The sequence below is a fragment of the Chelonia mydas genome, chromosome 4, assembly GCF_015237465.2.
Source record: "Chelonia mydas isolate rCheMyd1 chromosome 4, rCheMyd1.pri.v2, whole genome shotgun sequence".
In the NCBI taxonomy this organism is placed as follows: domain Eukaryota; kingdom Metazoa; phylum Chordata; order Testudines; family Cheloniidae; genus Chelonia; species Chelonia mydas.
Window position 1 is genome coordinate 19,736,977 of NC_057852.1, and position 25,508 is coordinate 19,762,484.

The 25,508-nt window shown below is 38.0% G+C and overlaps 1 protein-coding gene across 9 annotated transcripts in view; it reads right to left on the minus strand.

The window, feature by feature from the left end:
• The window catches only part of WDFY3 (WD repeat and FYVE domain containing 3), a 296,640-nt gene that overhangs the window by 87,821 nt on the left and 183,311 nt on the right, over positions 1-25,508 (minus strand). For all 9 annotated transcript variants that reach the window (XM_043545050.1, XM_043545054.1, XM_043545049.1 and 6 more), the window contains 10 exons: positions 23,491-23,672; positions 20,505-20,736; positions 17,156-17,316; positions 15,252-15,363; positions 14,638-14,828; positions 11,352-11,504; positions 6,153-6,226; positions 5,888-6,049; positions 4,237-4,331; positions 1,492-1,612 (listed from right to left, as the gene is read on the minus strand). In XM_043545050.1, the coding sequence (XP_043400985.1) occupies positions 1,492-1,612; positions 4,237-4,331; positions 5,888-6,049; positions 6,153-6,226; positions 11,352-11,504; positions 14,638-14,828; positions 15,252-15,363; positions 17,156-17,316; positions 20,505-20,736; positions 23,491-23,672 (1,483 nt within the window). The remainder of the gene's footprint in view (positions 1-1,491; positions 1,613-4,236; positions 4,332-5,887; positions 6,050-6,152; positions 6,227-11,351; positions 11,505-14,637; positions 14,829-15,251; positions 15,364-17,155; positions 17,317-20,504; positions 20,737-23,490; positions 23,673-25,508) is intronic.

Genomic DNA, 25,508 nt, shown 5'->3' on the forward strand with positions numbered 1-25,508 from the left:
GTCAATCAGATTTCTTTAGCAGTAACTACTACAGAGTGGTCAGTATTTGTTTGGTTCAATGGGATGGGAGGATTGAGAATATAGTCATTGGGACTATTACAACTGGCTTTGAGGTTACTCTAAAAACTGATGTGACACTGGAGGCTAACCAGGAAATTTATGTCTACAAATTACGACTTCTAATATAATATATATAGATAATATAACTATTTCTTATATGAGTCATTTACAGGTTGTAAAGTTATACAGATGTTATTCAAAAAATTGGAAAACATCAAATCTTTGTGCCATGCACAGGCAGAAGGAAAGTGTTAAGCAGACACTTACGAAAAAATGTAGCATATATCATTTACAAATTTGGGATGTACTTGAACAACCCAAGTTGTTGAATTCCCAGATTACGTTTGAGGTTAAGATTCATTGCCTAAAAGCTATGGCAGAAGTTGAATCTGCTACGTAATCCACAAAAATACATCAAAGTGGCTCAGTGCAGCTGTAGCGTGATTGTTAGAATCCTTTAAACCAGAAGATTCAAACTCGACACACAGGGTTCAAGACCCTTTTTGCTCTCCTTTATGGCTCTTTTGTTTCATTAACCATAAATTGACAGGCTTTCACCTGAAATGTTAAATAGATTTTAATACTATAGAATTAATGAAGTTACTGAGAATTTTTTTATACTGGGATTATTTGATAATTAAACTTTCAATTTTCTGGAATTTGACTGCACCTCTCGCTATAAATGTGGATGGCTTGTCTTTTTATATTTTGTATTTTCTCGATCATTGTATGTGAAGTTGTTATATAAAAGTTATAAATAAAGAATTAAGGAGAGCATTAAGAAATCCGAAACCTGGTTTTGTCGAGATTAAGGGTTAAAAAAACAAACAAACAGTGAAGTCACACAACTGAACACCTCCTCCCTCCCCACCCCACCTTTAAAAATGAACAGATGGAATCCCTGCAATTGTTATTTCATGAAATAAAATACAAAAAACTTTTGTTTCTCTTAGGGAGAGTCCACATAATTCTTCTCCAGTGCAGCTCCATCCTGTGGTAGCAACAACAGTGGACTTTGTAGCTCAGACATGGTGCAGGTGTTTTTACCATCATACTATCTAAGCACAATTAGAGGGTGATTTGGAGGACGAAGAGCAAAGTTAGATGAGACAGTAAAAAAAAAAAAAAAAAAACACTTGCACACTGTGTCTACACTAGTGCTGCTACCACAGGTGGGAATACACGGTTGAAGAATTACATATCTGATTTTTTTCTAGTGTAGCCAAAGCCAAATCCTGCTTTCAGTGACACCAGTGTATATTATGAATAATTTCACTTAATTTCATGGATTTCCTCTGGATTTATACCAGTATAACCAGTGACCAGAGTGTGGCTCAGCAGACTTTCTCCCCATTTTACCTGTTATCATAAATCAAACCCACTATTACAGTTACCTCCTTCTTCTCCATCAGATGAGTTATTTATACTTACTGCAAGTTAACACTCGTCTTTTCTTTAGACGTGTATACAAGTTTGAGAAGGATATCTAAAAGTCTGTTCCGCAGAAGAATAAGATTAGCAGAAGCAAGGCCTCCAAAATCCTCCTCTGTTCCTAAACATAAAATTCAGAAATTAAGTGGAATACGAAGCAGATAGCTTTAAACAAGTGCAGTCTAAAATAATAAAACCAGACATTAAAAGCAGGTTGAACAATAGAAAAAAACAAAATACAGTCAGTTTGGATATATAGAATCACAGGACGGGAAGGGACCTTGAGAGCTCATCTATTCAGTCCTTTGAACTCATGGCAGGACTAAGTATTATCTAGAACATCCCTGACAGGTGTTTGTCTAACCTGTTCTTAAAAATCTCCAATGATGGAGATTCCACAACCTTCTTCGGCAATTTATTCCAGTGTTTAACCACCCTGACAGTTGGGAAGTTTTTCCTAATGTCCAACCTAAACCAGCCTTGCTGCAATTTAAGTCCATTGCTTCTTGTCCTACCCTCTGAGGTTAAGGAAAATATTTTTCCCCCCTCCTCTTTGTAACAACCTTTTATGTATTTGAAAACTGTGATGTCCCCTCTTAGTCTTCTCTTCTCCAGACGGAACAAACCCAATTTTTTCAGCCTTCCCTCATAGGTCATGTTTTCTAGACCTTTAAATCATTTTTGTTGCTCATCTCTGGACTTTCGCCAATTTGTCCACATCTTTCCTGAAATGTGGTGCCCAGAACTGGAAACAATACTCCAGTTGAAGCCAAATCAGAGTAGAGCTGAAGAATTACTTCTCAGTCTTGCTTACAATACTCCTGCTAATACATCCCAGAACAAGGTTTGCTTTTTTCGCAACAGTATTACACTGTTGACTCATATTTAGCTTGTGATCCACTATGTCCCCCCAGATCCCTTTCTGCAGTCCTCCTTCCTAAGCAGTCATTTCCCATTTTGCACATGTGCTATTGATTGTTCCTTTCTAAGTGGAGTACTTTGCATTTGTCCTTACAGAATGTCATTGAATTGAATAATATGCTCCTTATTACGAAGCCTCGACAACAAACCTGCTATTGCAAAATAAGGAAGGGGTAAAATTAGTTTCATTTTCTTTTAGGCACAGATTCCAAAGTATGTCAGCCCAGCTACTTCCATACCGTATTTGCACACTACATCGCATCAGAGTTTCAAAATGCCACCCCTAAGAAAAAATGTTCCATTTTTCTGCATGGAGTAAGCAGAGATATTCCAAGTATAAAATTCTTAACTGATTGTTGGTCCTTCAGAGCCATAAACATGCACGGTGCTCTACAAATAAAAAAGATCCTGCCCCAAGGAGCTTAAATCTAAAACGACAAAAAAAACCCACACAAACACAAAAACCCCTATGAGGCATTTAGATACTGGGGAAGATGCAAGGATAGAAGGGCTAAAGAAAGAAGTTGATAAATGCTTCTTAAGTGTCACTTTTTTTGTTAGTGTTTGGTACTTTCTTTCGACTGTACCTTCCTTCACTTCAGCTTGTGAACCTATCCGTGTGAACACATACGAAAATCAGGTTTTTACATTCTGCAGAAAAAGCATGTTTTGAGGTAAGTTTAAAAAAAAAAAAAAGAGGGTGGGTTCATAAAGGTCCAAAGATAGGTGTTTGCAGAAAAAAGAAGAGTGGGAGTGATCTACTGCGATCAGGTGTTTCTGAAACATTTTGTTTGAATAGACCAAACCTTAATAATCGACCTTAAAATCCACTTGTCTACCGATTCATAATCTCCCAAATCACCTCTCCACTCATTGAATTGTGTAATATCCCTGTGACAGCTACAGCAAACACTTACTTTAAAAATAATGCTAACGGAAGATATTTACATATTTACTTCTCTTTTAATGCAATTCAGTAGCTGGAAACAAGGAAGAGAAACATGCCCAGTAACATCTCACACAATAAATAAAAGATTCCTGTAATGCTAAACAAAGGATCTCCATAGATAATAAAGACAAATTCCTTTAAATACAGGGAAAGAAAAACAAAATTCAGAGATAGAAGTACAATACATATTCTCTAATACCTCCTCAACAGAACAATCACTACTACAATTGTACTGTTGTAATAGCAGCTTTTAATTATAGTTACTAATGATGTATCAATAAGATCTTGGAACTTTCGGGACAGGAGGAAGTTTAAGATGTCAGGACTATACAGTGGCTTCATTTTTCTGCTTCAGCCTTGTGACAGGAGTTTCACTGGAATATCTTACGTCTGTAGCTTTAAATAAAAAATGTTTTTGAAGTACTTAACAAAGTGTTCATTTGCAGAGGAGATATAGGCAATTATTTTTTCTGCATGGAAAAAAAAAACCCAGACCATACTAATTGATGCTTTCACTTCCTTTTACTGAGTGAAAGAGACGCCACATTTGGATGACAGATGGCACCAGTCATCTCTGTCTCATTTAAGAGGTGGAGATGCCCAACTGTTTTGAAGAAGTGAGTGGGAAGAAGTAGAAAGAAAATATAGTGTTAAGTGAAGGAAAACAAAATGAGAGTAGATACAAACAGGCTTTATTTTTGCACTGCTTGCTTTGCACGCAACGTTTAAAACTTTAAGCTGGAGCCAGTATACAAAGCTGGAGCCAGTATACTAGAATTAAAACGTAGAGATCATCATCAACAACAATTTAAAAGCATTTAAGCACACAGAGTGTGTCCCAGATGATTATTTCTCAAACACTGGAAGCTACTTACCAGTTTCAAGCTTTTCTTCATTGTTTACCTCCATAACTACAAACTTCTCACAGACTGCAAATGTAGGTAAAGTGGAAGAGATCACCTGTCCAAACCTTTATGGATAGAGAATTACAATGTGTATTTCTGTGACAGATGGACTTTAATCTGTCAATAATTCACATCTAATAGAATAAAAATACTAGAGAGATGAAAGTATACCAAAAATGTTAATCCCGTCACTTGTAAAAGACAAAATTTGCCTCAATCTAACATTGTTTGTCAACTGATCTGCAAACCAGAATGCAGTCACTTTGACCCATTCAGATTGCTAATGTACTTACTAGGTAAAATATATTGAAAATGCTAGGCTTTAAGAGAGGAAACTTGGAAATATCTCCAGATCCAGACCAAAGGAATGTTAGAAGGTATAGAGGACAATCATTGCTCAGAGACACTAATATGTTCCCCAGGATGGTATACCTTATCTAACATTACTCTTCAAAATGATAATGAAATCTTAACTGGCATGGATGACATGATAATGAATCATCTCCCCCCACAGGCATAAAAAATAGTCAAACACAAATGTGATCTCAGAAAGGGGGAAGAATGACAGCTCCTTGGAGGGAAGAGACTGTCTTAGTGACAGGACACCTACGGGAAGGGGCAAAGTAAGATATCGCATAATCTCACTGTAACTGATCCAAGATGTACCTACCTATCCTAACTCTTGCAGAGTTATATATACACATAACTTAATTTTTTTAAATCTTATTTTGTCTCTCTTTATTTTTGTTTTGATGACAAGTCACTGTGGGAAAAGTCACCACCTACCCTGGAGCTCTTAATTGTGGCAACACTCTAGAAAATGCCACTGAGGTTCTGGCTGCTGTCCGAAGTACAGGGAAAGCCAGTGGCCATGACGAGTGGTAGGAACAGGGAACCAAATGTTACAACTTATTCATTTAGTAATAGAATTAAAGCCCTATAGTATCTGTGTAAATTCTGTCCTGCATAGTAAAAATGGAGCCAGGCAAGATGTTTGATCCTATTCAAATTTTCAGTTTTACTGGTTTTGCTCAAGCAAAAAATGCCAAAAAGCCAGAAAAACCAACCAGCCTCCCTACCACAAAATACCCAAAACACTGTAATTTTCTACCCATGTGCAATATCATAAGATACAAGTGGCAAACTTTATCTTATCAGAGAATTTTACCTGTTAGCTAGAAAAAGTCTCTCAGATAAGAGTGATAAACGGTGGCAAATGCTGCATTTTAAAAACAACTAGATTAACAACAACTCTATGGGTTCTGAAATACCACCTCAATTTAAGTAGAAATGACACACAGACTTAACAATATCCAAGGAAGTTTCATAATCTCTCATAGTAACTGTGGAATTAGAACATTGTGTTCCTCCATTACTGCCCTACATACTGGAAAACATTTTAACGAGTATCAGTATTCAGTCATTTCTGTTTTGACTTAGTCTTAAGACACAAGCCGATGCACTGGCTTTAAACTATTTTCTATATTTGGTTCTGCCATTTCTACTGGAACTATTCCATACATAAACTCTTTACTTTAGTCACCCTAGAAGAATTACTATCAGCAGGTTTCTTGCAAAAGCACCAGTATCTTTAAAATAAATCAGTAAACGTTTGTGCTACCTGAGCAGGTCATTGCTGCTGGGGAAGCCCTGAAGCAAAAAGCTCAGTACATTACTAATTGCAGCAATAGTGGGCTGGGACAAAGACATATCTCGAAGAGTCAGCAACAGTTTGGGGATTAGCTGGAACTCCCTCATTAATTTAGCATTCTTTGAGGCTTCACTGTAAGAGAGAAAAGATTTAACAAACAATGAATACATCTTCTGTGTATGTGTGTAATTTGTTATCCCGTAGGCCTTATTATGAGGCCAGTGTCAGCTAATACCTGGACTCTGTGAGAAGTTCAATGAAGTGCTCAAATAATGAAAGATGAAGCTCATATGGTGCATGAAGCCAGACCTGAAATACAGAATACACAGTGGTACATTTTGTATACAAATCTATTTTCTTGTTTAAGTTAAACAAAAAGTTAACATCCTATTTAATATACCAAGAGATAGACAAGCCACAGCTTACTGCTTAAAAAAAAAAAAAAGAAGTCAAACAGTGGATTAAAATCCTTGCTGTACATTATAATTATCCTGTCCACTCTGTTCAAATGCTAATTTCAAAGACATAAATTACATGGCCATCAGTCCCAAATAAAGTTCAAACAGATGAACAAAAGACTACAGAAGAACACAGGGCACCAAAAGTTCTCTCTCAGTGTATAGTAAAATGGGAGTACAGTTTAATAACATCAGAATATAGCAAAACTAGGCTGTGTGAAAAGCTTGTCAGCCTGATTCTGATTTCAACTACACCCATTTTATGTCTAATGAATCTTCACTGGAATTACTCTGGATTTACATTGGTGCAAATGTTATCAGAATCAGGCTCTACATGTTTCTTTTAAAGTACTTTTTAATTGACATGAAGCTATATTTGTTTGCAATAATTAGTTTAGTTTCTCTGTCAAGATTAAATAATATCTTCACTGACAACTCTTCTCAGTGTCATACCAAATTTTCCACACAATGTTTTAAGTAATTATTTCTATTCTTTACTGTAGATTAATAGTTAAATCAATGGAAACAGCAAGACAGACAAAAGTAAGTTCAACATTAAGACTGAAAATTTTAAGTCTGGTTTGCCGCTGAACAAAAAACAATGAAGAGTCGTGCCCCTTTTAGCATCCTTGAAATATATTATAAAAAGGTTTGAAAGGTTTTTTTTTGTTTTTAGTAAGTGGGTTTTCTTGCCCTTCGCATTTTTTTTTTTAAACTTTGGAAGTCTCGGGAAGAGAAAGTCTTCTTTTCCCCGTTTAGCTGGAGGTATCCCTTGGAGAACCCAAAGCAGACGATGCTTTCTCAATCCGAAATGAAGTGGTTGGGCTGTTGAATCTTAAAGACACTATCTTCCTACTGCTAGTTAAACAGGGTTTAAAAACAAAAACAAAGGTGTGTACAGTCTAAGTAAACCATCTCCCTCTCACTTAATTAGGTTTCCCATTTTTTATATCTTTAGTATCATTAACTTATTAGTTCTCGAGTTGCTCTAAGAGTCCTTCTTGAAAAACAAAGCAGAGATGACCCAAACTGAGCAGTTTCATGGAGACCAAGATCTTTGACACCACAGCTGCTACTTTGTTGAATATATTATCTCTGTGAAACCATTGAACAGCAGGATCTTCAACAAACTACTTTTTATTTTGATGATCTTATTCTTTGTGAAAGAAGACATTGCTCTGCTGAAGATCCTACTCTATGTTAATCTGTTCAACTGGCTCAAGACATCTACTGCTGAATCAGCAGAAGAACGTTTGCTGAAAATTTTTTTGAACAAACTTTTTTTGGTTAAAAAATTACTTTTTTTAAAAAACAATACAATGTTGAAAAAGCTAATTGGTTTTCTGGAAAATAAAGGCAATTTGAGAAAAAATTTTCAAAGAGCTCTATTGTTGCTCTGATTCAGAAGTGAAGGTCTGAGGTAGGGGTAGTTCAATCTGTTCACATCTTTGCTTTTTTGGATTTAGGTTAGATATAATATAAAGAACAACACTAACAGGCACACAATACTTGTGTGTATTAGCATATTGTAAAAAAGCAAAAATGGGCACACGCTCATTTTTCTTTTCTGTGGATCACCTGTGAAAGGTTAAGTCAAAGGATCAACTTTACATTTCCTGGCTACTTATTCATAACCTTAATACATTTAAGCATGATAATACACCCGGATGGATTTTCAAAGCACGTCACTGGCACTAATGAGAGAGCTGTAAGAATTCCATGAAAGTTAATTAAAAGGAAATGCTACAGGAACAAATAGGGTCAGTTTTCACACATGTCCCCAGATGTGTATTTAGACACCTAAATTGACACATAGGGATGAAAACTGTGCACTTCCGTACCTTAAGAGCTGATTTGAGCAAAACAGAATATCCTGTTAGGGAATTAATATTTGAAAATAGGGCTTCTCAATTAAAAAAATAGCAAAGTACTACAGAAATGAGATTGTCAACTGAGCTTGTGTTTTGCACAGGTAAAAAGCAGAGAGAACTCAACAGTGCGTGATCAGAGTCCTGTGTATTAAGAACAGCCCCACTGGATCAGACCAAAGGTCCATCTAGCCCAGTATCCTGTCTCCTGACAGCGGCCAGTGCCAGGTGCCTCAGAGGGAATGAACAGAACAGATAATCATCAAGTGATCTATCCCCTGTTGCTCATTCCCAGCTTCTGGCAAACAGAGGCTGGGGCACCATTCCTGCCCATCCTGGCTAATAGCCATTGATGGACTTATCCTCCATGAACTTATCTAGTTCTTTTTTGAACCCTGTTATAGTCTTGGCCTTCACAACATCCTCTGGCAAGGAGTTCCACAGGTTGACTGGGCGTTGTGTGAAGAAAAACTTCCTTTCATTTGTTTTAAACCTGCTGCCTAATAATTTCATTTGGTGACCCCTAGTTCTTGTGTTATGAAAAGTAGTGAACAACACTTCCTTATCTACTTTCTCCACACCAGTCATGATTTTATAGATCTCAATCATATGTCCCCTTAGTCGTCTCTTGTCCAAGCTGAAAATTCCCAGTCTTATTAATCTCTCCTCATACGGAAGCCTTTCCATACCCCTAATCCTTTTTGTTGCCCTTTTCTGAACCTTTTCCAATTCCAATATATCTTTTTTGAGATGGGGAGATCACATCTGCACACAGTATTCAAGATTTGGGTGTACCATGGATTTATATAGAGGTAACATGATATTTTCTGTCCTATTATCTAGCCCTTGCTTAATTATTCTCAGCATTCTGTTTGCTTTTTTGACTGACGCTGCATATTGAGTGGATATTTTCAGAGAATCATCCACAATGACTCCAAGGTCTCTTTCTTGGGCGGTAACAGCTAATTTAGACCCCCATCATTTTATATGTATAGCTGGGATTATGCTTTCCAACGTGCATTACTTTGCATTTATCAACATTAAATTTCATCTGCCATTTTGTTGCCCAGTCATCCAGTTTTGAGAGATCCTCTTGTAGCTCTTTGCAGTCTGCCTGGGTCTTAACTATCTTTAGTAATTTTCTATCATCTGCAAATTTCGCCACCTCACTGTTTACCCCGTTTTCCAGATCATTTATGAATAGGTTGAATAGGACTGGTCCCAGAACAGGCCCCTAGGGGACACCACTCTTTACCTCTCTCTATTCTGAAAACTGACCGTTTATACCTACCCTTTGTTTCCTGGCTTTTAACCAGTTACCAATCCACAAGAGCACCTTCCCTCTTATCCCGTGGCAGCTTACTTTGCATAAGAGCCTTTGGTGAGGGACCTTGTCAAAGGCATTCTGAAAATCTAAGTACACTATATCCACTGGATCCCCTTGGTCCACATGTTTGTTGACCCCTTGGAAGAATTCTGGGAGATTGGTGAGGCATGACTTCCCTTTACTAAAACCATGTTGACCCTTCCTCAACAAATTATGTTCATCTATACATCTGACAATATTGTTCTTTATTATAGTTTCAACCAGTTTGCCCGGTACTGAAGTCAGGCTTACAGGCCTGTAATTGCCGGGATCACCTCTGGAACCCTTTTTAAAAATTGGTGTCAGATTAGCTATCCACAAGTCATCTAGTACAGAAGCTGATTTAAATGATAGGTAACAGACTACAGTTAGTAGTTCTGCAATTTCACATTTGAGTTCCTTCAGAACTCTTGGGTGAATACCATTTGGTCCTGGTGACTTACTGCTGTTTAATTTATCAATTTGTCCCAAAACCACCTCTAATGATACCTCAATCTGGGACAGTTCCTCAGATCGGTCATCTAAAAAGAATGGCTCAGATTTGGGAATCTCCCTCACATCCTCAGCCGTGAAGACAGATGCAAAGAATTCATTTAGTTTCTCAGCAATGGCCTTATCGTCCTTGAGTGCTCCTTTAGCACCTCGATCATCCAGTGGCCCCACTGGTGGTTTAGCAGGCTTCCTGCTTCTGATGTACTTAAAAAAAATTGCTATTACTTTTTGAGTCTTTGGCTAAGTGTTCCTCATATTCTTTTTTGGCCTTCCTAACTGTATTTTTATACTTCACTTGCCAGTGTTTATACTCCTTTCTATTTTCCTCACTAGGATTTAACTTCCACTTTTTAAAAGGATGCCTTTTTGCCTCGCACTGCTTCTTTTACTTTGTTGTTTAGCCATGGTGGCCCTTTTTTGGTTCTCGTACTATGTTTTTTTAATTTGGGGTATATATTTAAGTTGAGCCTCTATTATGGTGTCTTTAAAAAGTTTCCATGCAACTTGCAGAGATTTCACTTTTGGCACTGTACCCTTTAATTTCTGTTTAACTAACCGTCTCATTTTTGTGTAGTTCCCCTTTCTGAAATTAAATGCTACAAATGTTGGTCTGCTGCGATGTTTTTCCTGCCACAGGGATATTAAATTTGATTATATTATGGTCCAGCTATCTTCACCTTGTGTAATATCTTATGTAACATGCTTTTGCTATTCTTCACACCATAGCATAAGATAAGGACAAAACAACAGCATTTAACTCTGAATTACTTTACTTTTATTGGTTTGAAACTGCAAGCTTAGGGTTCTTTTTGTAGGCCATGCATATGGAAGTTTAACGGGGATCTGATACACAGATTCGGATATGCTGTACTGGAATTTTACCCCATTGTTATTTTCAACGTATCTTTTGTATGTCAATATATTTACCACAGTAAAACATACAGGTTAGCAGAAACTGTTGTTCAACTGCTAACTGCAAACCTCATCCTCTTCTACAATGAAAAGGTATACCTTTTGTATCCAGTAATAATTTTATTAGCAGTGAAGCAATTGCAGTAGGAAGATTACCATGCGAATTACACTGTGGTAGATCAGAGGCTCTCTACAGTTTGTCCGCTGTACTGAACTAAGTATAATATTCTCACAATAATCACCTTCTCTGTTGTGATTTACTGCCAAGGTATTATATTAGCACCTGAATCATTAACCGTCCAAATAACATTTCTAGTTGTCAGGGATGCTATACGTACTTCAAAATCACATAGCAGATCCTGGAAGGCAGTTGAATTTGGAATAATGGAGGTTTCATGCCCACTATCCACAGTTCCCACCAAGGAAAAGGTCAAATGTAGTATATGGCTGTTCAAAAGGGAGCGCTTCTTCTTTAGCAACATTGCCAGTAACTGGAAAAAAAAATTAGCAGCACATGAACATTCTTTCTAAGTCATTGTTCCTGTCAATAATCCATATTACAAACATTTTGCAGACAAAGAAAATATGAATCCTATCAAAGCACAATGGAACCAGCAGAGGAATGTGGATGCAGTAAATCCACTTCAACAAAAGGGAGCTTTTATAAAATGTGGGAGCAATAAACTTGCTTTAACCTTGTAAGCTTGAAGGGTGTGATGAAAAAGCAGGAAGATGGAATTAGGATCAACTGGAAAAAGACAAGCACGTTGAGCTGGAGGGATATTTCCCTGCTCCTAAATGATCTAATATTCTTTACCACTGGCTGGGGCACACATCTAGCGCTGCACTGAATTTGCAATGCTGTAACCAGTACCACCTCAGACAAAAGGTCTCAAAAAATATTGGTTTAATATGGCAAGTGAAAGGCCATTTAATGGCAAAAGCAAGGAGGGCTTTTCAAATCTGAAGCCTGAGTATTAAGAAGGGAATAACAGGGGATTCAAAGGCAAGTTACAGAAGTGCTTTATATCCAAAATCTGAACAGTCCTGAATTCTAACTTTTAGTGACCCTAATCTAGTAATCCCATAAAACTGATCATATGCTTTTTCTGTGGTCCCAGGATTGCCATTTTAAAAAATTTTTTTAAAAATTGCCATTTAAAAAAAAATTAATAAAAAATTATGGTTTTTTATTAATCCCCAGCAAAACACTAGGTCAGAACACCAATAGAGACTACTTATATCCAGAAGTTTTTAAAAACATAATGGCAGATTTGATTATTACTATGCAATCAATAGCTCTAAAACCTTGATATTCTGGGTGTTGTGCCCAGTGAGCAGAAATGGACTACTGAGCTGGATTGTATTAAATGTGTAAGATCCATTACAATATTTGAAACAAACTAGAAAATACAATACTGAAACAGCAGTCTTTTCTCTTGGGGCAGCCTTTTGGGAAAAGGCCACCCTAAAAAAGTGTTAAAATAATGTTAAATGTCTTTTTTAAACCCATCAAAACTGAAGATAGCTTGAATGAAAACTTGCACTCAGCCCTCAACTCAACAATGGAGGCTAAGTATTGGCAGGGTCTTATGCGATCAAATAGATTCTATAGGAACAACAGGACATCATTATTTGAAGATAGGGTGAATGCCTTAAAAAAATATCTGGGAATTATTTCTAATTCAACAACACCCAAGGACTTCAATGATGACTTTGAAATGGGCTGGTACACAGTACTATGACGTCCTAGCACAAGCTGCCATCTTGTACTCCAGAACTTCCAGTTACTATAAGGCAAGCAACTTTCTCTTCAAGTGCTGTTCCCTATGCATATTCCACTGTGGGTGATTGACAAGCAGTACTCAAATACGAGGTGGGTGCGAGATTGTAGATGGCAGAGCTGAACAAAGAACTGCTGTTCCAAAAGATGCATTAGTAGAGGAGTCCTGTACAAAAACATAGTGTTCACAAATGTGTGAACTGAGCTCCACATAGCTGCCTTACAAATATCAAGTAAAGGCACCTTATGAAGCAATACCACAGGTGTTGCTTGCCTTTTTGTGGAATGAGCTCTTACCCCATAAGGGAGAGGAAGACTAGACAGCTGACAGAGCAAAATCCAGTCCAAGAAAATTTCAAAATTCTTTAAGAGGATATAGCCTGACCCATGACCCTTTCTGCTTTGTCAACAAATAGTCTATGGGACTTCCTGATTGTTTTTGTTCTCTCAAAGTAAAAGGCTAAGGCTTATCCAACATCAAAGGAATGGAACCTCTTTTCTTATGAGGATGTGTGAGGTTTTGGGACGAACACAGGTAAGGAGACAGTCTGGTTCAGGTGAAACTCAGATGACTCTGGGGGTGAATTTAGTGTGTAAACATATGAAACCTTGTCCTAATGGAATACAGTGTAAGGAGAATCCATCATCAGCACCCCAAGCTCACCAGCCCTCCTGGTTGAGGTGATGGCTACGAGTAATGTGACCTTCATGGATAGGAGACATATGGAGCAAGAGGCTAATGGTTCAAAAGGAGGCTTAGTGAGTACTGAGAGAACAAGGTTCAAGTCTTATTAAGAAGTAGGCTTCTTTATAGGCCGCAATTTACTAATTAGGCCTTTTCAGAGTCTGCTATTCAGAGGATGTGCAAAGATCTAATAGCTCTATGAAGGCACATGGTATACACTGATTGCTGCCAAGGGGACCCATAAGGAACTGACAAACAAACCTGGTGTCTTCAAGGATGAGAAATGTTCTTACTCCTAAGCATAAGGTGGTAAAAATAAATTAATTAAAACCTACCTCGCTTTTTGTACAGGAATCATAAAAATGACAAGACAGACATATTTTACTATCAGTTTCATTAAAACAAAAATAAAGTCCAGAATGAGAAGAGGTTTCTGGAAAAGCGTACCCAGATAGAGAAATGCTTGCACTTGGCTAGGTAGTAATTCCTAGCGGAATCCTTCCATTAGAAAGGATAATCTGTACAGCTCAAGAACATGATTGCTCTAAGGACAATCCTCATCCAAAAACCAGGCTCAATTGTGGTAGCCATGGGTTGGAATGCCTGATATCTTGCTACTCCCCTGAGTCAGTAGATTGGGAAACGTAAAAATGGTGATCGGTGCCTGAGATGACGTGTAGGAGATTCAGGTACCAAAACTGTCTGGTCCTGCTGGATCATGCACAAAATCTGAAGCAGGAGCGGAAATGGAGGGAAGGAATAGTTCAGATGATCTGACCATGGAGAAGCAGAGCATCACCCTGTGAGTGGTGACCCAGAGCTCTTCTGGAACAATGTATGTTGCACTTAATATTTATTTGGGAGGTGAACAGATCCCCGGTAGGGGTTCCCCATAGATTGAAGCCACACTTGTAGACAATGAAGGGGGAGTGCTGCAAACTCTTGGCAATTAAGCTCTTAGCATGATGGAATTTAAGGATGTCCCAATGAAGTCCAAGACCATATTTACATTATTCAACTGGTGGTAAGATTAAAACAGCTATTGATACTAAATATAATAAATAAAAAGCAATTTTTAGGTGCACTGAAATGTAAGAGTGCCAAGTTACATGGAAATTCAATCTACCTGCTCTGCTATGTCTGACTTTTTAAGTACCTGATAACCTTTGATTCTTTCCATTTCTTTGCTGGCTAGTGGGTTGCTCTTTACGACACACACCAAGGCCTTCACAGCTGCATATAGTCCTTCTACATCGGATGCCATGGCTACCAAACCCAGAATAGCAGCAGCTCCACCAATGTATTGTAATGTAGTGGCAACAGGCTTTGGGACAAATGTTCTTACTCCTATGCATAAAGTGGCAAAAATATAATAATTAAAACCTACCTCACTTTTTGTACAGGAATAATAAAAATTACAAGATAGACATATTCTACTATCAGTTTCATTAAAACAAAAATAAAGTTGATGAATTCTATTAAGCCCATAAAAAGGAAGAGGAAGAATTGTGTTTAAGTTATTTAATTGGCTTAATGAAAGCATAGGTATTGTGGAAAGTCATTGTGATGTTTATATTTTTTAATGGTAGAAATTAAACAAAGAAAACACGTTAATAAACTAAATAACCTGTATTAATTCAATAAAATAACGGAGACAATCTTTATTTGATGGATACTTAATCATATCCACCTTCTAGAACTTTGTTCTTATATACTGTAAATCAAAAATATTTAATGCAGTAAACACACATTAACATCAAAATATCTCACCCAAATATCCTATCAGAGCTGCACCGATGGTGCGTGCAGGTCCATTCAGATGTCCTGCTGAGTTGTGCAGTAGCTTCACTGGTGTGGCATTCTCATGAGAAGAAACAGCCAGCTGAATAAAACACCATGAAACAGAGTGATTGAGTCACAAGATTTTTGCTATTGTTGAAAATGATCTTGTGCCTCTACGACAGTATCCTGCAACATTTGGGCAAACCTTATGGAATTAACTTAAACCTTTTTGAATCATGTTTAATACCTTTAAGGGCCCATTGTATTGAAAATGCAAATGTTTGCATACTACTGTGGGACTGTATAGAACTTCTTTAGGAGCAGGAAGGATTAATGCAATCTCTGGGAGATATTAGGTATTTTAAAGGATTTTTGGGGACACTATGTGTGAACTGGATTTCCTAGGAAATATTTAGGAATGAGGGGAATGCAACTGATCTACTTCAAAATCCACTCTTTGGAAGCCATCCCTGAGGGACAAAAAACCTATTGTTTACTGATTACCTGCTCCTGGAAACTCCAGATCAAACACCCCTGAACTGAATAAAGATTGGACTACTAACTTTTCGTGTGTGCTAGTTCTCAGCTGAGACTGTTCTGAACTAGTGAAACAAAACAGACCCCTTTGGGGGAGGGGAGAGGTGAATCTCTGGTAAACTTATTAGCAAGTATGTAGGTTCTTTTATTGTTTTTAATAAGTTTTTTTTGTACTGTTTATACCTTCAGAATAAATATGTTTGTATAGGAAGTGCTGTGTGATACTTTATAACTGATGTCAATTACACTGTATACCATCCCTGAAAGGAGAAGCAAGCAGGCCTGTTTACATAGATGGTCTTTTGCTGTGAAGCCAGGGAACCGTGCAGCCTGGAAATGTTACAGTCAGAAGAGAGAGAGACACAGTTCTCCTTCCAAGAAAGGCAACGGCTGGGGACTTGGGTCTCTAAGAGTGAGTGCGCTTCCTGGATTACTGAGGGGCAATACAAGTGCAGCCGCCCTGAACTGTGACAGATGTGACAATTTCTCTCTCTTTCATGGTAAAGAATCGATAAGGTTTAAAAATAAAATTAACTTTCAAATAACCCAAAGGGGCCACTGAGATAACTTATCTGGACAAGACCTAGGATTTCCACTGACCCTATTTCTATGAAACAAATTACAACACTTAGAAATGGTGGTCCCATAAGTAATCAATTCAGTGACAGGTTAAAAAATTAAATTAACTAATATCATCATTTGTTAGACCGACTATCAGTTTTACAAATCAGAGTAAAAATTAGAGACATCATCTTGCTCCAAGTAAAGGAAATTAGTCAAAACTGCAGTTGCCCCTATGACATTAACTTAGAACCTTCAAACATTTATGCACTTGAGGGTTAGTGGAACAACACACATTTGCACATTCAGAAGATCGGGCCATTAGTAATGTTTACTTCCATTACTATCAACTTTGTTGTTCTACAGTATGACCCTAAATATTTTCATTGGGAATTACAACGAGCATCTGCAACAGGGGGAAAAAAGGAATAAAACAGTCATTAGTAATTCTAATGGAGAGGGTCATCTAAGATCATCATCCCATAAAATGGTTCAGTCCAGTTTAAAAAACTTACCTAAGAGAAAAATGAAGTCAGAGAACATTTTTAGTAAGTAGGACCCAGATCCACAAAGATATTTAGACACTTAACTTCCACAGATTTCAATGGAAATTAGGAGCCTAAATACCTTTGTGAATCTGGGCCTAGGTGATTGCTATCACAGCAGCGTAGAGCCCAAATGTCAGACAGAATTAAAAACAAAAATTAACAGTGAAAATATGTAGAATTATAAGTCTGAGACCATTTTTAACCTAGCAAAATTTTGAAGTTAATACCATGTATTTTCTAACATACCTGTTTGGCAATAGCTTTACTATCCAATTTGTTGTAAACTTTCCTTATTCTTGCCACTGTAAGTGAAGAAACTGAGAGTGCATATAAACCAAAAGAGACTTTCTCCTCTGGTACCAAAGATACTGGAGATGGGCTGACTCCTTCCGATTTAGAATCTTTACCTTTAAGATAAGAAAAACTTATTTTAAAACCAGAACTATTTTTCTTTAGAGTAAATTTTAAAAGTAAAATTGCAATACACTTTACACTAGAGATATGACTCCAATAATAAATTCAGTGGCTATGAATAACCTTTCTAAAGATAGAGTTAACATCCAACAGCACTATATAAACTCATACTGTACATACAAGAAGTCATAGAACTTGCCCCCTATTATTAAAAACATGTTTATTTTCCTTCCTATTCAAAGGTAAATTATATTAATCCTTAAAGGCCAGTCTGCTGTCTGTGACTGACAATACAACTTCTGGCTTCCCCCTCCTCATTCAGTCAAGATGGGCACCAAGTCTGGCTGTTTCCCCCATTTCTTTCTGACCTGAAAGAGAGCTGTTAAGACCACCCCACTTACCTTGCTAAGAAGGCAAGTCTGTTATGAAAGCCTGGTCTTAGAAAAATCACTAGAACAGGAATATGCACTGCTGTGATCAAGCCATGGAAACCAAATTAGCCAGTAAACAGCAATATTATTTGCTTATCTGTGGCTTGGTTTGCGACAACATGACAGTACCTCTGCTAAGAGAAACACTCTAGGAAAGGAGAATGAGATCCAAGGCTGAATTAGAAGAGGGAGCTGAAGGCCCAGAAGAAGTCAGAAGGGCAAAAATGACCTATGACTCATTTATCCACTGCCCTGGGAGGGGATGCTTCTTATAAAGTTCTGCTCCACTCCTGCGTGGTAAAGCTGCATCTGCAATACCTAGTGAAAAAGTGCAGTGCAAATCCTGTTCACTTAATGTCTCCTCTCTCTGGGTCAGGAAGTGTCTAGGGCTCCACTGGAGCAGGCTCTAAACTAACCTGACAGGGAATTCCCGTGGCCTCCTAAGCCTCCTGGATACCAGACTTGATCTTTTGTTCATGACATATTTTGATGCCTGGAGGTCTTTCCTTTAACCCACCAAGACAGTGAATAGAAGACTATTTCCCTGAAGATTTCTAATCTAGGTATACCTTGAGGACCCTTCTGGGGTCCAGACTGCACCAGGTTTTTCTCTTTATGGCTTCAGACTGGGACAGAAACTTAGAAAGAAGACATCCTGGTTAGATGAAAGAGGGACAGGACTATTGTCAAAATATATGACGGGCAAATGACCTAGAGCAGTGCTTCTCAAGCTATCTGATGTGGGGGACCGGCAATTTTTTTTTTCCCAATGTGAGCGCAGACCAGCAGTTGATGGCTCACAGACCGGCACCGGTCCACGGATGACCACTTTGAGTAGCACTGACCTACAGAGACCAGTTTATCTCTCTGCAAGACCCAACATAGAGGATTTCAGGAAAACAGAGAGCTCTCCTGTTCTCCTAGGTAAGGGATTTAGTCTCCAACAACTAGCCCCCGGGAGAAAAATGCAAATCTGCCAGCAGGGCGGGTTGAAGGCAGTTTGATACAGGTTCAGACTACCCAGAGGCACTGGGAAGTTAACCAGAGTGAGGGCAGAAAAAGGCACCTACCCTTCAGGAAATCTGATACCAAGGAAGAAGGCCCCACAGTTGTACAATCTACCAAACCCCTTACAGTGCTTAGCACAGCTCACAGTAAAGGAACAAGTGGCTAGGCCTTTGACAAAAACATTCTAGCCTGCCTAGCTGGATAGAAAAAAAAAAAAAACTTTGCCTTCCATCACATGGAAAAACTCAGCTTGTACAGGAAGAAAGTGAAAGTGGTCACTTTTTCATGGGTGCAGTACAACCTAAAACACCCCAATGAAGAAGATTAGCTTCAGTGAGACAGGAGAAGAGACTCAGGAGTCCTGGGTCTGAGTCATCATTGGACCCTACTGAATAAGCTCTTTGCATAAGAGCATAGGGATCTTTACTTCTTGCACCAGCAGGTCCATGTGCCAACCCTGCCTTGGTCACTTTTGGCAATTAGATTTTAAGAAGTCTTGTGCTGAGCAGTTTTCGTTAGGACTCACCACATGAGCAGGAGGACTGTAATCTAGAGAAAAGATTAATGGAATAGCAAATGGGTCCAGAGCTAGAGTTATTGGGTCTGGATACCTGCTGTCAGAAAAAGGAGCACTTGACACTGAATTTTGTTGTGAACAGGTCTACAACAAGGATTCCTCAAATCTTGGGAACTGGTTGGAAAGCCTCTAAGATGAGCTTCTTTCCTCTTTGACTGAGTTTTGTCCTCAGCTCCAGACACCACTTCAAATGCTGTCTCTGTTCCAACTTTTGGGACAGCCTTTGGGACCAAGTGAGAGATTCTTTCGTCCTTCAGGAAAGCTCTGTGGTTAGTTTTGTCTGTCACAGCTCATTTCACCCACTGCCTTACTCCTCTGAGATAATGGAGGTTTTTCTCAGTGACAGCAGAAAAATGTTACAGTCCCTGTGGGAAAAAACTACTGTAAGAAGCAGCACGCTTGATTTTTTCTGTTGGTTTTTCATTTTTTCTTTAGCCTTTTGTGCTTGAGAGTTCTGTGACTATTAGAGGTAGCCATGGAAATTTCCTTCCTGCATGTTGCTTTCAGTGAGGTAGGAATCTGAATGCAGAGGCAAAAGAGGGAGCTCTACAAAGTAGGAAAATCCTGAATGATGGCTGTTCATCATCCTGTCAGAGCAAATGAGGAGGAACACACTGTCTGAGCTGTTCCAGACAGAGCTATTCAACATGTTTCTGAAATCAAGTGACCATTTTTCCCAATCACCACACCATCACCACATTCTATTTCCAAAAAGAACTCTCAAAAACTGGTTACAATACCAATGTAACCATTACTCTCCTTTGTTTGCAATAAACCGGTAATAATTTTGTATGCACTACATTTTGTCCAGTGTAATTTTATTCTCCGTTGAACTATGTTTAGGCACTATAAGCAATTACATTTCAATATAACTTTGTTTAAATCAGTGGATCAATTAAAAGAATTACGATATTCTATATTGATGCTGGAGACCAATAATTTATTCACAGTCCATATGTTAAAACAATAATTATGAGGTAATTCTGAGCTCTTAAGAGTTTGTTTCATAGTAACACCTTTTCCTATGAGTTGCTGGGCCCTCACCTTTCTCAAACAGTAAGTAAATGGGGGGCTTCCATTGTTCGTAGGGTAGATTCGGGATTAAAAAAGATCCAAAAACAGAATCCTCCCTAAAATCATCTACAACAAATGTATTTGTACTTACATGGGATGTACACTGCTTGAAAGCTTCCAACATAATTTGGTCCCAGCTCATAAATGGTGCTAACACTTGAAAGAGGCAAGACTTCCTCTACGAAATGTGTTGGTCCCAGACGCCAAACCAGGGAGGAGATCTGGCGTTGGGCAGGTGGTGTGCCAGTATAGGCATAAACTGTGCTGACTACTGGTGGATTAGTAGAACCTGACCCGCCTGGGCTACTGTGAACATAGTGAAGCTGTAAAAGAGAAACAAGTGACAAAGCTGTTAGGAGGAGTACAAAGCTGTCACAAAAAGAAAGTAAATAACTTGAAAATTTAGAAGTGTTTAATGTGTTCAAATAGATATGTAAAACATTAACTAGTTAATCCTCGTGAGATAATTTTGCCTATGCTGCTAAAGGGAAATTGAAACACAGAAGTTAAGTAACTTGCACAAGATTACTGACTTTGTGGCAGAGCCATGCTCGCTGGCGCTGGAACACTTTTCATAGTGGGGGTGCTGAAAGTCAGTGAAACTGCAAAGGCCTCTTTTTACCTTGCTCCCCCAGTTACCTCTGTCCGCACTCCCTCTCCCACCCCCTGGAACTGCGGCTGGGAGCACGGCTGTGGCTCCAGGACGGGGGATGCAGACAGGGGTAAGGGGGCCAAGGCTGGAACCACAGCTGGGGGCAGGCGTGGAACCCTGGGTGAGGGGCTGGCGGGAGCAGAGCCTCGGGGCCGGCGGAAGCTGAGCCCTGCATAAAACCTGGGGGTGCTGCAGCACCTCCCTCCCCCCCATAGTTCCAGCACCTATGGCCATGCTATGTCCCATAACCAAGCTCTTTCTAAAAGAGTTTTAAAGAACACAAATAACTCCTAACATTTGGCTTATTTTGAAGTTGTTACACACTGATAGAGAAGTTACTCTAGATTCATTCTTTTATTTACTGGCTCTTTTATCACTCTCATCGCCATTTTATCTTTGTACCTTTATTCTAAAAAACAGAAACAAAAAAATAACGAAAGCATAACACGCCAGACGAAATCACTAGAACACAAAATTACAGTTAATATTTCTGATATAACCATATTTTATACTCTAGTGATCCCTGCACTTATTCTTTAAAAATTAAAGATAACAGCAATGGTAGTTCACACTACTGATCATGCTGATGCACAAATAAGCAAGGTTATTTCATTCCAGTGACAGGGAAACAGAAATAAGTTTGCCTTTCTGATCTCAGGAATAAACACTGCCCCATATACAGTAAGTGCAACCACTAAACAGGTACTTCCCAATATACAATACAAAGGTTTTTTTTAAATATATGGAACAAAGTCTGCAACAATGGTCTCCAAATTTGTATACTAAATGAAATTTAATGCTACAATTTGCTATAGACCCTTGAGGTCTTCACATAAAATCCTTAAAGTAAGGACTGCCATTATCAACAATTTCCTGCTCAAATTCATCATTGTAGCTTCATGCAAAACTCTGGCATTTACATTTAAGGAAAATAGAACTGCTTAGAAGATAAACAGATTCTGTAGCACACAAACATATGTCTACAATTATACCCTGGAAGTTTCACCAGGCTCTGGGAAAGAACAACATTTCTGGAAGACTGCCCTTTTACAGTGTTTCCAAAGCCTTTTTTGCACATTTTCTCTTTTCAGTAACGTGATAGAGAGCTCTTTCAATTCTGCTTCTTTCGAATTTTGTATCAGGAATATTTTGTTTCACACCATTATAGTATTCATATAAATCCAATCTGGAAGGCTTAAAGAAGCTGAAATGTTGATCTCTCACTTCATGGAAGAATCTAAACAAGAGATTTGTTCTCGTGCCGTGCAACTAAGCTCTCCCTTACCTAAACAAAACAAAAACTGCCATCTTTTATTTTACACAAATTAACTAGATTCATACAGCTGGAAAGAAACATCTTAAATGAGAAAAGTGGGTTACGCTTACATGAACATAGACAAGTCATCAGATTAAAAAAGGGTAATAATTTGTATGAAATACTGAGGTTCATCAAAACTATTATATTCCTCATTTTGCAGGATTAGTACAGAGTGTCAGACATATGTTTATAATTAAAACATTGTTTCACCTGTAGCATTTCAGGTCTATTAGAAGGAATGTCATCTTTTCCTCAACACCGATCCAGTTCCCTTAAGACCCAATCCTGCCCAGTGTTGAGTTCCCTCTAGTCCCAATGACTTCAGTACGAAGTGAAGAACTTTTAGTACACCTTGCAGGATCAAACCCTCACTGATATTTGCTACTCTGTCTTAGGCTTCATAGTTTAGTCACTTGGGTATCAAATTCCTAACCTGTACAATTAAGCATTCCTCACCCCTCAATAAAAAATAATGTAAGGAGTGCTTATTGCAATCCTTCTATTTAGATTGCCTAATGCTTTCCATTATAAATACTCCTCCCGAATACACCACACCCCGAACCCAACGTATGGCCCCACTGGGTCATTCGCACCGCTGAAGGTACCACATGGGCAAAGTCTCCCAGAAGGAAAGGCAAGAGTGGGCCAAGCTCCCCCCATTAAACTTCAGACCCAGGATGTAGCCTCAACAACCCACTCCCTCCCTGGGGTAACAGCCTTCTGCGGTCTAATGTAGTTAGTCCAATAGTTTAAGATATGCTGCAGTTCTGAAGGTTCAGGATTCAAATCCTATCAATAACGAATGATGGCCCCCATTGTTCTTACAAAGCACATAATAGATTTTGCTTTTTACCTCTTTCCTTTTAACAGTAGCAGGACTGAATCAAGATTGAGTAATGAAGGAGGATGTTTGTAGAACCCCTGCTTCATTTGTTACAGATGGTGTGTATAAGGAATGACGCAGGGAACTTAGAAAAAGTCTTCTCTATTTGGAAGCAATGATGCTCCATTGCCATGGGCATAAGTAAAATACATCAGCATAATGTAAAAGAAAATATATAAGCCTACTGGAACAACACAAGGTAAAATGTAAAGTTTTTACTCCACCTTCACAGTATTAACAAGCAGTCCATCAAGGTAAAGTGCAGCTGTACTGTTTTTCAGCATGCCTTTACTCATCACCAGAACGAGATGATGCCACTGGCCTTCCACTATGAGGTCACCACAGCGAAATCGAGCACAACAAGGAAGAATCTCATAGAAGGATGATTCTTCACTGAAGTCATCAACTAAAAATAAAGGAGTATTAATAGGAAATGGTGGCTATCATAACAGTCTACACCTCTATTTCCTTAGACTTTACATTAAAATACTATAAATCAATAAATTAAGGTTGACATTTCAGAAAGCAAATATATTTCAAGGCAACCAAAAACCCAATAAAAAGTTACATGATCTGAGTAAATCATCAAATATTCCTTTACTTTCAATTCAAATGGAAAGAGTGAACACAGAATTTTTCAAGTTTACTTTGAGAATGTATTTTCAGAGTCTGATAGTATAAATTCCCTTACAGAGTTGCAGAAAGAGAAACTGGCATAGCATTATTAGTTTTAACAGTTTCTGCACTTATGCTTCTTTACTTTTTATCCAAGAAAATCCTAAGGGCACTGATTAATCTTTTTGACTTAATTTCTCTTATTGTTCCTACCTGCTTTGAAATAGTAACTTGAAGCCCTATCTCCCTGCGGCAATATTTTTCTTCACTTTCATTGTGGAAGTACATAAATGACACAAAATGGTGTACTATCAAGACTCTAGTACTTTCTGTATGAGTACTAAGGGTGGAGTTTTCAAAATTGCTCAACATTGTCCCAGCTCAAATCCCACTGAAGTCAAGAGGAGTTTTACCACTGACTATTGGGAAGAGAAGTAGGAAAGCAATTTTGAAAATCCCACTCTAATTAATCTTATGCAAATTTATTAGGAAGGACCATCATTAAAAACTTTACAAGAGATGGATTAACTAGTGACCAAGTCATATAAAGGTGGTACACAGATGAGGAGTTTTCATAAGGTCATAGGGAACTTTGACCTGTGATATTGGTTCTCTCAGAAATGTTGATGTTTTAGTGAGTTTTTTTTTTTTCCTTTTTCAACTACTGTACAGAGGAAAAAGGAACTGCCAAATTAAAAAACCCTCAATTTTGAGAAACCTTGAAATAACAGTTCATTAATCTTTCATGAAATTCAGAAAGAAAATAGTATAAATCAGAACATTAAGGCCACTGGAAAAGTACAAAATTTGGAAAAATTTCCTGAATAGTTTTTGCTTCAATCTGGAAATTGTCTTAAAATCTGAGACTTTTTCAATGCAAATTTGCCAAGTATATATGAAAATAATAAGTTAGTTGTATCAATTTTATTTAAAACTATTAAATAATTACTTAAAATTCCATACAAATATTATGTAATCAATCTTCAAAATGTCTGCGTAACATAGATGAGACTTATTATCTCCAATTTATATCTGGGCAGTCAGTGAGTTTTAAAATAATTTGCCAAAATTAACACTGCAGTTTAGTGTTTTAGCAGTACCAGAACTATACTGTGCTCTTTCCTAGTTCTTAACTCTTCAAAAAGAGCTGCTGATTTCATTTTCAAAACACTGAATGCGCTTTACTTTAACTGTAACATTGCTCATTTTGTGTAACAAGCATTTTAAATTTAATTTTGGAAGGCATGAACAATTCCCAAGACCCAATTACACTAGCTTCTTATGCAGTCACTGCTTCAAGCTCTATTTTAGATCTAGAGGGGGGAAAAAACCTTGAAGATTCATCTACCAGGGAACAACTTAATAGAAACTGAGTTCTCTCAGCCTTCCTTTCATCTTTGTCTATTCAGGCAAGAACCCACTCACTTCTCACCTTAGTGACAGCATCTGGGGAAAACTCTGATTTCCTTATAGATTTCAAGAAAAAGAAGGATAAAACCAGGTGACCCAGAAATAACTTGTAAACACACACCATCTTTTTCAAACTTGTTTCTCACAAGCCAAACACTTCAGGGGTACACAATTCTTGATTACGAAAGAATCCTCAAGTAAACACTTTGATCCAAAA